Raw genomic sequence first — 11,865 nt, 5'->3', positions numbered from 1 at the left:
CCAACCTAGATAGCATATTGAAAAGCAGAGACATTACTTTGCCAACTAAGGTCCATCTAGTCAAGGCTATGGTTTTTCCTGTGGTCATGTATGGATGTGAGAGTTAGACTGTGAAGAAAGCTGAGCGCCAAAGAACTGATGCTTTTAAACTATGGTGTTGGAGAAGACTCTTGAGAGTCCCTTGGACTGCAAAGAGATCCAACCAGTCCATTCTAAAGGAGATCAGTCCTGGGTGTTCTTTGGAAGGAATGATGCTAAAGCTGAAACTCCAATATTTTGGCCACCTCATGCAAAGAGTTGACCCATTGGAAAAGACTGATGCTGGGAGGGATTGGGGGCAGGAGGAGAAGGGGACGACAGAGGATGAGATGGCTGGATGGCATCACCAACTCTATGGACATGAGTTTGAGTGAACTCCGAGAGTTGGTGATGGACAGGGAGGCCTGGCGTGCTGCAGTTCATGGGGTCGCAAGGAGTTGGACACGACTGAGCAACTGATCCTTATAATGCCTCTGTTCACCTAGTATAGTGAGCGTGTTTGGGATGAAGCAGTATCCTTTTTGAAAGAACATGCTGTCATCCAAGGCCTTAAATTACGTCTTAAAAGTACTTTTTCATATACAATATCCAGCACTTAGTCAAAGACAACCAGGCACAGAAAAAACTGAGAAACCTTGCATAAGAACTGACTGCACCCAATAGAAAGCACAAATTGACCTAGAGATTACAGATGCTGGAATTATCTGATACCAAACATAAAAGAACACTGCTTACTGAGTTTAAAGAAGATAAAGACAAGCGTAAAAATATCTGCAGGTAACAAGTTTCTGTTAAGTGTCACAACAGAATTTTTAAAGAATCACATTGAACTCCTCCAACTGAAAAATACAATAACCGAAATTAAGAACACGATAGATTGGTTAAAAAGAAAATCAGACACAGCTGAAGACAGAACAAGTGTGCTACCAGAGTGGTCCCCAACCATTTTGTTACCAGGGACCCATTTCATGGAAGACAAGTTTTCCATGGACTGGAGGAGGGTGGGATGGTTTCAGGATGATTCAAGGGCATTACATTTATTGTGCACTTCATTATTCTTACCTCAGCTCCACCTCAGATCATTAGGCATTAGATCCCAGAGGTTGGGGACCACTGAACTGTATGATACGCAGGAAGATATTATCTTGTCCTTAATACAGCATGGAAGACATATGGACAGGAAATACAGAATTAGAGTAGAAACAGAGGATAAATATAGAGATCTAAGATATATTTAGTTGGAGTCCCAGAGGGTGAAGAGAAAGAAAAGGTGTAAAGGCAATATTTAAAGAGAAAATGATCAATAATTTTCCAAAAGTGATGAAACACACCAATTCACACATTGAAGATGCCAAATAAAGCCCAAGAAAGCTAAAGAAAGACTTAACAGAAAAGATACTGACAAGTTGTGATGTCTGTAACTTACTTTCAAAAGGTCAGGAAGAAAGTTTTTATATTCAAGAGAGAAAGCAAATTAGGAAAAATGGTAATAATTGGCAGATCTAGATGCAGATATGTGGGTGTACATTCTTACTGTTGTCCAGTGGCTACACCATGTCCAGCTCTTTGCGACCCCATGGACTGCAGCATGCCAGGCTTCCCTGTCCTTTCCTATCTCCCAGAATTTGCTCAAACTCATATCCATTGATTGGGTGATGCCATCCAACCATCTCATCCTCTGTTGCCCCCTTCTACTAGCCTTTCAGTATTTCTGTAGGTTTGAAATGGAAATATTAGTTCTCTACAGGGAGATCCACCAAGTGCTCAGATTCTTGAAAACAGTAGGTCTGGGATGTGTCAACCTGGTGAAGAACCCTGAACAGGCAAAATGCAGGCTGGAGACAGGGAACAGGAGCTGGGTAGCAAAGAAGGGAGGTTATTCATACCAGCTACAGCTTTGTTGTAGAAAAGTCTATAGCTTCTACATATATTTCTTTTCTTGTTGTGTCAAGTATATTTTTTAATATATTTTAATTCTCCCATTCTCTGTTTTTCTCCACTGTTGTACACAGTGGTGATTAACTTTACAGTGTAGTTTATAGTTTGCAAACTATTGAGATGAGCTGGTAAAGGACTGCAGGGGTAATGGACATCATCTCAACATCCTGGACTCGAAAGTAGATGTGATCCTTTACAAGATTTTGAGTTGTCTCCCTTTGGGAAATGAGTGAATGTCTTTTTAAAATTGTTATTATAATAATTAATGAGTTAATATTTATTTGGCTGTCCCAGGTCTTAGTTACAGCATGTGGGATCTTTAGTTGGAGCATGCAGACTCTTAGTTGTGGTACGTGGGCTCTGATTCTCCACCAGGGATCGAACCCGAGCTCCCTGCATTGGAAGCACGGAGTCTTAGTCACTGGACCGCTAGAGAAGTCCCGAGTGAATGTATTTTTGACAGGGATAGACATATTATACCAGAGATGATATATATAGACTATATAAAATAATACATGTAATATTTTTAAAAGTAAATACTCCAATGAGGACATGCATGAATGTCAGCTATTTAAAACAGTGGACTATGGGGATATTTGCTTTTTTTTGGCCATACCATATGGCTTGGAGGATCTTAGTTCCTCAACCAGGGATTGAACCCAGGCCCACAGCAGTGAAATCACTAGTCCTAACCATCGGGAAACCAGGAAATTCCTGTGGGATATTTTTTTTTTGGCCATCCAACAACTTCACTTCCTATATAGGGGTATTCCTTTGTGGGAGTGGTATCTGTAGGGAGTTTGTACAGCTCTATACAAGCTGAAGGGGGAAGACCCTTCAGTCCACCTCTGCCCACCTTAGTCCCAAGTTTAGATAGTCCGATGCTTCAGTTTCCCCATCCAGTTCCCTTTCTCCGCCCAGTCCTTTGAATGTGCCTGCTAGGTAGGGAGCACTTCCGGGACCCAGGACAAGAAGGTCCGCCTTCCCTGGCCACTTTATCCTCATCGCAGGTCCAAGGTGATATACTGTTTTCTGGCTGGGTGAAGCTATAAGGAAGGCGTTGTGTTTCCTGTCTTCCCCTCCGGGGCAGGTGGGGCCAAATCACCCAAAAACTGACAAGGAGCCTGCAGGCAAAACGGTGCTGGCCTTCAGCTCCCCACCCTTTGCCTTCATACGTTACCAGGGTCTGAAGCTGAACACCAGTGGGAGTAGAGGGTTGCAATCAAGTACGGGCTTTGGGGCCTCACAGACCTGGGTTCAAAATCCCACTACAGATACTGCAACTCCTATTCTCTAAATGATGGCCAAAATTTCAGATTAAAAACAAAAAGTTTGGTGGTGGGAATGTAAAATGGTACAGCTCCAGTGGAAAATGGCTCTTCCTTAAGAAATTAAATATAGAGTAATGATAGGGTTCAGCAATCTCACTTCCATACACATAAAGAAGTGAAGGCAGAGACTCAGATATATGTACACCCACGCTCATAGAAGCATTATTCATAATTGCCAAAGGGTAGAAGCAACCCAGGTGTCCATTGATTGGATGAATGGATAAACAAAACGTGGAATACACAGACAATGGAATATTGGGTGCTAAGTCGCTAAGTGGTGTCTGACTGTTTATGACCCATGGACTGTAGCCCACCAGGTTCCTCTGTCCATGAGATTTCCCAGGCAAGAATACTGGAGTGGGTTGCCATTTCCCTCTCCAGGAGATCTTCCTGACCTAGGGGTTGAATCTGTCTCTTAATTCTCTTGCGTTAGCATGTGGGTTCTTTACCACTAGTGCCATGTGGAAAGCCCAATGGAATATTATTCAGCCTTTTAAAAGAATGAAATTTCAGTGCCTGGTACAGCATGGGTAAACCTTGAAGTTGTCATGCTAAGTGAAATAAGGCAATCACAAAAAAGACAAATAACATGTGACTCCTTTTGTGTCAGGTCCCTGGAGAAGTCAAGGTCATGAAGAGAAAGTAGAAAGGTGGTTGCCAATGGCTGGGGTTAGGGGATGGAAGTTGGTGTTTAATGGGTATGGAGTTTCACTTTGGGAAGATGAAAAAAATTCTGGAAATGGATAGAGGTGATGGTTGCAGAATAATCTGAAAGTATTTAATGCCACTCAACCATATGCTTAAAAATGGTTGAAATGGTAAATTGCATGTTATATATGTTTTACCACAGTTTTTTAAAAAATCACTGAAAAATAAAAAGGTAGTATGGCCAAGAAAAATGTCCCCTGCTCCAATTCTGCCTCTGCCTCTAGTATGAAATCTTGGCCTAGAAGCAGGAAAGCCTGGAGGTGAGGTGGGAGTCAGATTTGTAGGGTCAAAAGGATGGAAGACAACCAGCAGAGTGGAAGAGGGGGGGTCACTGAGGCCAGCACGTGCCTCCAGACACCAAGCCCCACCCTCTCAGTCCCCACTTGGGGCCAATTCTCTTCCTGCAACAGCTTTTTCCTCTCTAATCTGTGATCCATCTCCCACTCAGCCCCTGTAGTGACCCTTCTAAAACCTGGGTCTGACCAGGTATCTCTCCTTAAAACTCTTTCAGCGGCTCCCACGGCCTCAGCTCAGTCTTGCAAGTAGAACTGTTCTAAACTGACTCTGAAACTATTTTTCCAGCTTCACAGTCCTCTTTCCTGAACCCTGGGTTCCTTTAAGTCACACATCATAACCATGTTTGAATACCTGCTATCTGCAAATAAATGTTATCCCTGATTTTCTCAGCAACCCTGCAAGGCAGGTGTCACTGACTCCCATTTTAGAGATGGGAAAACTGACTCTCAACAAGGCTAGGTTGGACTCAGAGACCTAGGCCCTTTTGGCCAAGCTTTGGATCCTCTCATTCACTCAGGTGCCTCAGTGCCTTTGTTCAAGAAGGTGCATAATCCCGTCCGCCCTCAGGTTTGGCTCAGAATCCTGACACCACCTCACCCTGCCCCAGGCATTCATGATCTTGGTGTCTTCTTCACAGTGTTCAACACGATTGAAAATGCACTTGATTACAGATTTGCTATCCCTCCCCCCACTAGACTGTGAGCTCCAGGAGAGCACGGGGTCATGTCCCAGCCCCTGGAGCACATGGGATGCACTGTAGACCAACAAGCAGCACTGATGAGATGGGTCCACTGAGGAACACAGTCGGATCCCTCCCAGCGCCAGGTCTAGCCTGTCCTGCATGCTCCCTCAGGCCTCTGACGCCAGAGAAGCTGTTGGTCCCTTGCACTAGGCCTGTGTTTAATCCTTGGCTCTTGGGCCTCTCTTGCTAGACCTCAGTCTCCTAGGCCCAGTGCCTGGCCTACTCCAGCTAGCTCTCATCAGACACCCCAATCAATGTCGGAATATCCCCAATTGGCACTTGGTTCCTTCCGGCTTCTCACTAGGGGTTCAGAATGCCGTACAGTTTCTTCCAGAAGGCCGTACAGTTTCTTCCAGAAGGCAGGCCTTTCCCCCACCCCATCCCACCATATAAAGCCCTCTGGGCCTGGAGTGAGTGAGCCCACAGCTCCCAGAGCCTGGCCTGTCTTGAGGAGGGGCCCAGAACAGAGTACCGGGAGCACAGGTACCAGCAGCAGCAAGTTTTATTGCAACTAGAATCCCCTGGTCATATGGGAGGGCTGGGGCGGAGGGACAGCGGTCACTGACGGCACGTTCCCAATCCACAGCATGGAGCCAAAGGTCCAGCTGGCTGTGCCCCGCCTCTTCCCTGGCCCCCCTCCCATCAGGGTGTCATCGAGGCTGAGTTAGAGGTGGGTGAAATGTGGAGTCCATTTCAGCAGAGCCTTCGTCCGAGGGATCTGAGGAGCATTTGGCAGTGGGGGTCCAGGTGGCCCGTGACGCCCGGGGTGCTTCCAGCTGACATCAGCATGTGTCCTTGTGGGGCTTAGGGGGAAGCAAAGAGCCCACTCTGTCCACGCGGAGAGGGTGGGAGAGAGGGAGACAAAGGCTCAAAGTGAGAAATCGCTGGCCAGCAACCACACAGGAGGGACCCGGGGACCCCAAGTCCTAGACCAGGGTTGGTGTCTACCCCCTGCCTCTGTGGCATTCACCCCACTAGCTGCTCTCGGGTCCTATGTGGGGATCTGCAGGTGGCCCAGGTCTTGGTCCATGATCTGGAGGACGTCGTCCAGGATAGAAGGCCCCAGGTCCACGTGCAGGGACAGCAGGGAGCTGGCGTGGGACAGGAAGGGCTCCTCCACTCCGGACTCGGGGGTCAGCCCGCTGTGGGCGGCGCCAGCCTCTGGGATCCTCCACACGTCCACAGTCCCCGCCTCCTGCGGGGAGGGCTGCGGGGTCTCCAGGTGCAGGCGAGGGGGCTTGGGGGGGGCCTGGGCAGCGGGCAGGGTGAGGGCCTGGGGCCCGCCGATGACCGGCAGGGAGATGGCATTCTTGAGCAGAGGGGACGGCCCGTCCGGGAGCTCCCGCCCGCACAGCGTGGCCGTGCGCGTGAACTGGAAGGGCATTTCGAAGCCGCTGTCCTCCTGGGTCTCGTCCACCGCCGTCCCCGGCAGGAGGTGGAACTTGCCCTGAAGGAAGGAGATGTCACCGAACGTGTCGTTGCCGCCTCCGCTGCCAATGTGGATAGTGTGGCGAAAGTCTCCCAGCGGCGGGCTGATCATGTCCGAGGACAGCAGGTCTCGCAGCTTCTCCTTCTTGCCCTTGCGGCTGCCGCGCTTCAGATAGATGGGCACCTTGGTGGACATCGCGACCTCACCCCCGGGGACCGCGCCCTCCGCTGTCTCCTTTCACCCCTGTCCACCACAAACAGCCAGAGCGAGGTGTCCAGACAGCAAACACTTGCCAAAGGGCTAAGAAACGATCAGCGAAGTCAGAGGGTCGAGGTAGCCAAAATCACTTTCTCCCGAGAAGGCTGGAGACGCTTCTGAAAACCGGAAGCAGGCAGGCAGCAATGCTCTCCGGGCTTGTCCTCGATTCTTTCCGGTCCGGGCTGAGGAGATGAAACACGAAGGATATGAGTAAGAGATGGAAGGACAAAAGCAGAGGCGCCTGTCTCGTTTCCAGGTGCCCTTCAGGAGCCCCAGGAGCCTACCCGGGGCCTACTCTTGTGGGGAGCCCTCCTGGAGAGCTCCTGTGTTCCTCCAGACTTACTGCGGCCCCAAGGCCTGGATCCCAGCGCCAAGCCCCTCCCTCCATGAGCGGGGACCCTGAGTGGCAGGCCTGAAGTCACATACACAGCCCTGGTTCTGGTCTCCTGCTGAGTCCGCAGCTCTGCTCATCTTCATCATCTGCACTCAACTGTGCCCCAGACGGGACCAGTGCCAAGTCATCGGGGTTGGGGGCGTGGGGGGCAGACGGGGGCACTTGTCTCAGATTTGTCTCAGCTCCTGACTTGACTGAGGATGGAGGTCTTGTGACCTCTGTCTCACCCACCTAGGCTGGGCCCAGGACTGGATGCACAGCAGGTGTTCAGCCCACCAAGCCAAAAGAACACCGGTTTGGCCCAATCACATCCCACCTGGAAGGGAGATGCCTGCTCAGAGCTTCCCTTTTCTCCTCCTCCCAGTTAGGAGTTCCTTATGGGCAGGAACTGAGTCTGCTGTAGTTTCTGCCCCTCCTTTCTGTCCCAGCAGCTAAGGGGAGGAGGGAGTGGGGGATATAAATACTTGGGGAGTGAAGGCCCTGCTCCGTGCCTGGGATTTTGTTGGGTTCTTTGCAAACCCATCTCATTCAGTCATCACAAAGGCTCTCCTTTCATTCCCATTTAAAATTAGAGCACTCCGAACTTCATAGTGGTCCAGTGGTTAGGACTTGCAGTCACTGCTGTGGGTCCAGGTTCAGTCCCTGGTTGGGGAACTAAGATCCTGCAAGCCACATGACATGGCCAAATAAATAAATAAAATTAGAGCTATCAGACATTTTGGAGAGATTCCCATAAGGCATTGCAAAATGAGAGAAGCAAAATGCAAAAATGTAGTCTAGAAGATTCCATTTGCTGAAAGCAGTTCCGCTCCCCACTCCCCATACATGCATGTATGTGTACCTACACATACAGGTCTGCATAGGATTATATCTTATGTCGGAGCAGGCAATAATATAGAAGGCTGGCACTAGGTTGGCATAAGGGCTACCTAGATGCAGGGAGAAGCAGGGATGGAGTGTGGGGTCTGTGACATGGGAGGAAAAGTTGCCCTCAATAAAAATTATATTTAATATCTGGTCTCTTTACTAAAAAATGATATACATAAGCTAACTATGAAAGGATGGTTGCCAAATGTTGATGGTAGTTCTCTCAAGATGGTAGAATTTCAGGTGACTTCCCCTTTCTTGCTCATACTTCTATAAGCTCAAATGCTTAATAAGAAGCATGTATTATTTATGAGCACATATTATTCATGTAGTCAGAATAAACACAGATATTTTGAAGGTGGAAAAAATAAATACACTCTGGAGGGATGTCATACAGGTTTAACAGAAAAAGGAAGTGGAACAAGCACTGCCTCTAGTTCCCGCAGCAGGGGACTGGCCTGATGTGTAGAATCAGCACGAAAGGCAAAGAAACTTGTCCAAAGTCGCCCAATGGGTGACCACGTGAGCCCACCCTCCTGGGGCCAGGAGGGGCTGAGCAGGTGGGAAATCGCTGGGGAAGGGTCAAGAAGCCTCTGCCAGTTCCTCTGCTCCATTCTTCTTCTTCTTTTTTTTTTTTAATTTATCTGACTGTGTCGGGTCTTAGTTGTTGCACTAGGGTCTTTAGTTACAGTAAGCAAACTCTTACTTGTGGCACATGGGATCTTCTAGTTCCCTGACCAGGGATTGAACCCAGGATCCCTGTATTGGGAGCACGGAGTTTTAGCCACTGGACCACCAGGGAAGTCCCCTCTGCAGCATTCAGCCTCAGGAGCAGGGTGAAAGAAGAAGGAGGGGGCTGGCAGGAGGGAGCAGGAAGGAGGAAGGAGGATGCAGGAGAGGCAGAATCCCAACTACAGCCCTCCCCCCAGCCAGGCCCTTACTCAGGAAACCCCACCCCAGGACCGGACAGCTCGGGTCAGTGGTGCTGAGCCAGAGACCGGACATCTTGCCCCTCCCAGAGCACCTGCAGCTTAACAGGAAACAAAGGAATGACTCTCCAGTGGCAGAATTCCAGCTAAGCTTGGAAGGAGCTGGGGGGGCAGGGGAGGGAGGCAGGACGTGCTCTGAGGTCCTGGACTCCCATCACTCATTTACCTAAAAGACATTTATCTGTGCCCACCATGCCAGGTCTGGAGGCATGCTGACATATATCCTATCTGTCCCCTTGGCAGGCGAGAAATCCTGGGATAGTTTTCCTTCCTTTTCACTCATGGAGAAGGAGGCCAACTGGTGGGATCTGCCCAGAACTTGGGCCAGACCTCCCCCCTCCTCCCACCCTCCATCATACAGGGCCGCCAAGACAGCCTGAGTGTTTCCACAACAGATCCGGCGTCCCTGACAGCTCTCGAGCTCTGAGCCAGATGTATCCACCCAATTCCAGATGTGAGGAGAACTGAGGCTGGGGGGGGGGAGGGTTGGGCCAGTGTCAACCACCAGGGGAGAGCTGGGAACTGCAACCATCAAGCCCCAAATATTCAGATTTGGCAACTCCAAGACCCCACGCTCCAGCTAGGCTTGCATGGTTTCCAATTTAACCTCCGAGGCACAACACAGTGTCATCACTGGCCTTTACAGAGGCAGAAGCTGAATCTCAGAGACATCAAGCAACTCTGCCCAGATAACCCAGCTAGTAAGAGGAAGAGTGGGCACGGCTACCCAGCTGAGTCCAGTGGCTCTGATACAATGGGCCATGCCAAAATATGTGCACTGCCTGGGGAGCAAGAGGGAAACGGATCCACCTGGGCTGGGGTTGCCAGGTCCCCAAGCCTCCTCCATTTAAGTCCTACCTCTTGGCTGCTTCCATCTCTCAACGTGCAAGTGTCCAGATATATGAGAATGAGCTGTCCATCAGGACAAGGCTCTAGGGGCTGGGCTGGGCTGTGCTGCACCCTGCAGCTTTGGAAGGAGTAGATAGGAGCCATCCCAGCTCTGTGGGCCTGCTCTGGAAAGAGCCCGGGGCCTCCTTCAGAGGTAATGACTTCTTGGAGGCAGAGCCCCCTCCTCACAAGGAATACTAGGCCACTCCCCACCAGGGATGATCCAAAGGTAGGCCCCCAACCTTGAACCCATTGCTACCTGGAAAACATCTTTTCTCTCTGGTCCTCACCTTCCTCATCCATGAAATGGGATGACAACAAGGCCATTACCAGGGAGTTACTGGAAGTCAGAGAGAGTGTGGATGTAGGAGGGGGTTAGCGGGTCACTGTCAGCCTCGACATTTATTCAACAAATAGCTATAGGGACTTCCTCAAGCATTCTGGTTCTCCGGGGACAGTGCTCCAGACAAGACCGAAAAAGAGCAGCCCCTGGGCGGCGGGGTCCTCCAGTACAGGCGCCCTCGCTGGCCGCGGGGTCTCCCAACTTCCCTGTGCAGAGCAGCGCTCGGTTCCGTGGCCACCAGGTGGCGCGCGCTCTCCCTCTACCGCTCCTTGTCCCGGAGGGGTCCTGCACGCACCGGGGTCTCGAGCGAATCTACAGTTCTAGGCAGGCGCCTCCCAAGGAGACGCACGCACGTTCGCGTACCAGGTGGGGACTGTCTGCAGGATTTTCTTCCCTTGGAGGATTCTGGGCTCACAACCAGACAATAGGGGGAAGAGGGAGCGATCGGGGACCCTGCCCGGTTATCCAAGCTCAGGGAGGGGCCTCCCCTGTGCTTTCCGGCCTAGGCGATGTCCGAGTGTCCGCTCGGCGCAGGGCCAGAGTTCGGGCGTGCGGCCCCCGCCCCGTGGCTCCGGCGGGTCCTGCTACTCAGCCCCAGCTCCGGTTCCGGGGCCGACCCCCTCCCCGCCCTCTATTCGAGCGCAGCCCAGCCCAGTCCGGATCCGTTTCAGGACACTCGCGGCCACGGCTAAAGATAGGAGGACACCTCACCGTCTACTAAAAATACGACCCCGGGTCCAGGCGAGAGCGCTGAAAGGCAGGAGGGCACTCCCGGGTCCCGGGGGTGGGGCGGGGGGCCCGGCGCAGCATGGAGGACTGGACCAGGAATTTGGGTTCGGGATGCGCGGCGCCCAGCAGGCCGAGGGGAACGCGGGCGTGGCCGCCGGGACCGAGGCGCGGGTGAGAAAGGCCGTGCATCTCACGGCAGAAAGGACCTACGTAGAGATGAGTTGGGGCCCGAGGCGCGATCAAGGATGAGGCGCCTTAAGGATGGGCCTCTAGAGGGACACCCCCCGCCTCACCCCGCCCCGCCCCAGGAGCCGCGGTCTGGCTGCAGAGTCGGGCCTGAACTCACCTTGACGCGCGTTTAGGCGGCTGACCCGAGAGAGGCGAAAGCGCAGGAGCTGGACCGCGCGGCGGTGGGATAGACCTGAGCTGCGAACTTACAGGGAAGACCGTGGCCCCTGAGGCCCCGCCCCCTGCCCGTAGAGCCAATGCCGGGGCCGCCCCATCTAGGCCACACCCACAGCCTCGCCCCACTCGCGGGCCCGCTTCGGCTCCCTCTTCCCAGGCGCAGCGTAGAGGTCCGGCAGCCGCGGGGACCCGGGGGTCCAGTCCGAGCTCGGGAGGCTGCGGGCCGGGCCGCGTCGGGTAATGGAGCTGGACTCCGCGGACTCCGGCTATGTCCGTCAGAGCCAAAACTCTCGGTTCTACGACGGCCGAGGGGGGAGGTAGCCGGAAGACCGAATTCTTTAGAATTCAGAAGAGAAGCGTCCCCGGAGGGTTCCCTCCCTGGAGGGCACTGGCATAAAAGTATTTAGTGACTGCTGAGGAAATGAATGAGGCCTCGGAGGCGCTTACGTCAATACATTACAGACTTCCGAGAGCTTTCAAAAGTTTGCCGTCTCCTAGAAAGGAAGGC

General features: G+C 51.8%; 1 protein-coding gene across 1 annotated transcript; it reads right to left on the bottom strand.

The window, feature by feature from the left end:
• Nucleotides 1–5,539: 5,539 nt before the first annotated feature.
• On the bottom strand, nt 5,540–11,371 carry CDC42EP2 (CDC42 effector protein 2). Its single transcript, XM_012102126.4, has 2 exons — nt 11,299–11,371; nt 5,540–6,924 (listed from the first exon to the last, which is right to left on the bottom strand). Exon 2 carries the CDS (start codon nt 6,677–6,679, stop codon nt 6,047–6,049), a length of 633 nt encoding a protein of 210 aa, XP_011957516.2. The 5' UTR covers nt 6,680–6,924; nt 11,299–11,371; the 3' UTR covers nt 5,540–6,046.
• Between the last annotated feature and the right edge of the window lie 494 nt (nt 11,372–11,865).

Source organism: Ovis aries, chromosome 21, assembly GCF_016772045.2.
Source record: "Ovis aries strain OAR_USU_Benz2616 breed Rambouillet chromosome 21, ARS-UI_Ramb_v3.0, whole genome shotgun sequence".
NCBI lineage: Eukaryota > Metazoa > Chordata > Mammalia > Artiodactyla > Bovidae > Ovis > Ovis aries.
The sequence above is the reverse complement of the archived record's forward strand: the minus strand, read 5'-3'. Positions and strand labels throughout refer to the sequence as shown.

Coding starts and splice junctions, on each gene's coding strand:
- CDC42EP2 (XM_012102126.4), bottom strand. CDS start 6,679: ATGTCCACCAAGGTGCCCATCTATCTGAAGCGCGGCAGCCGCAAGGGC.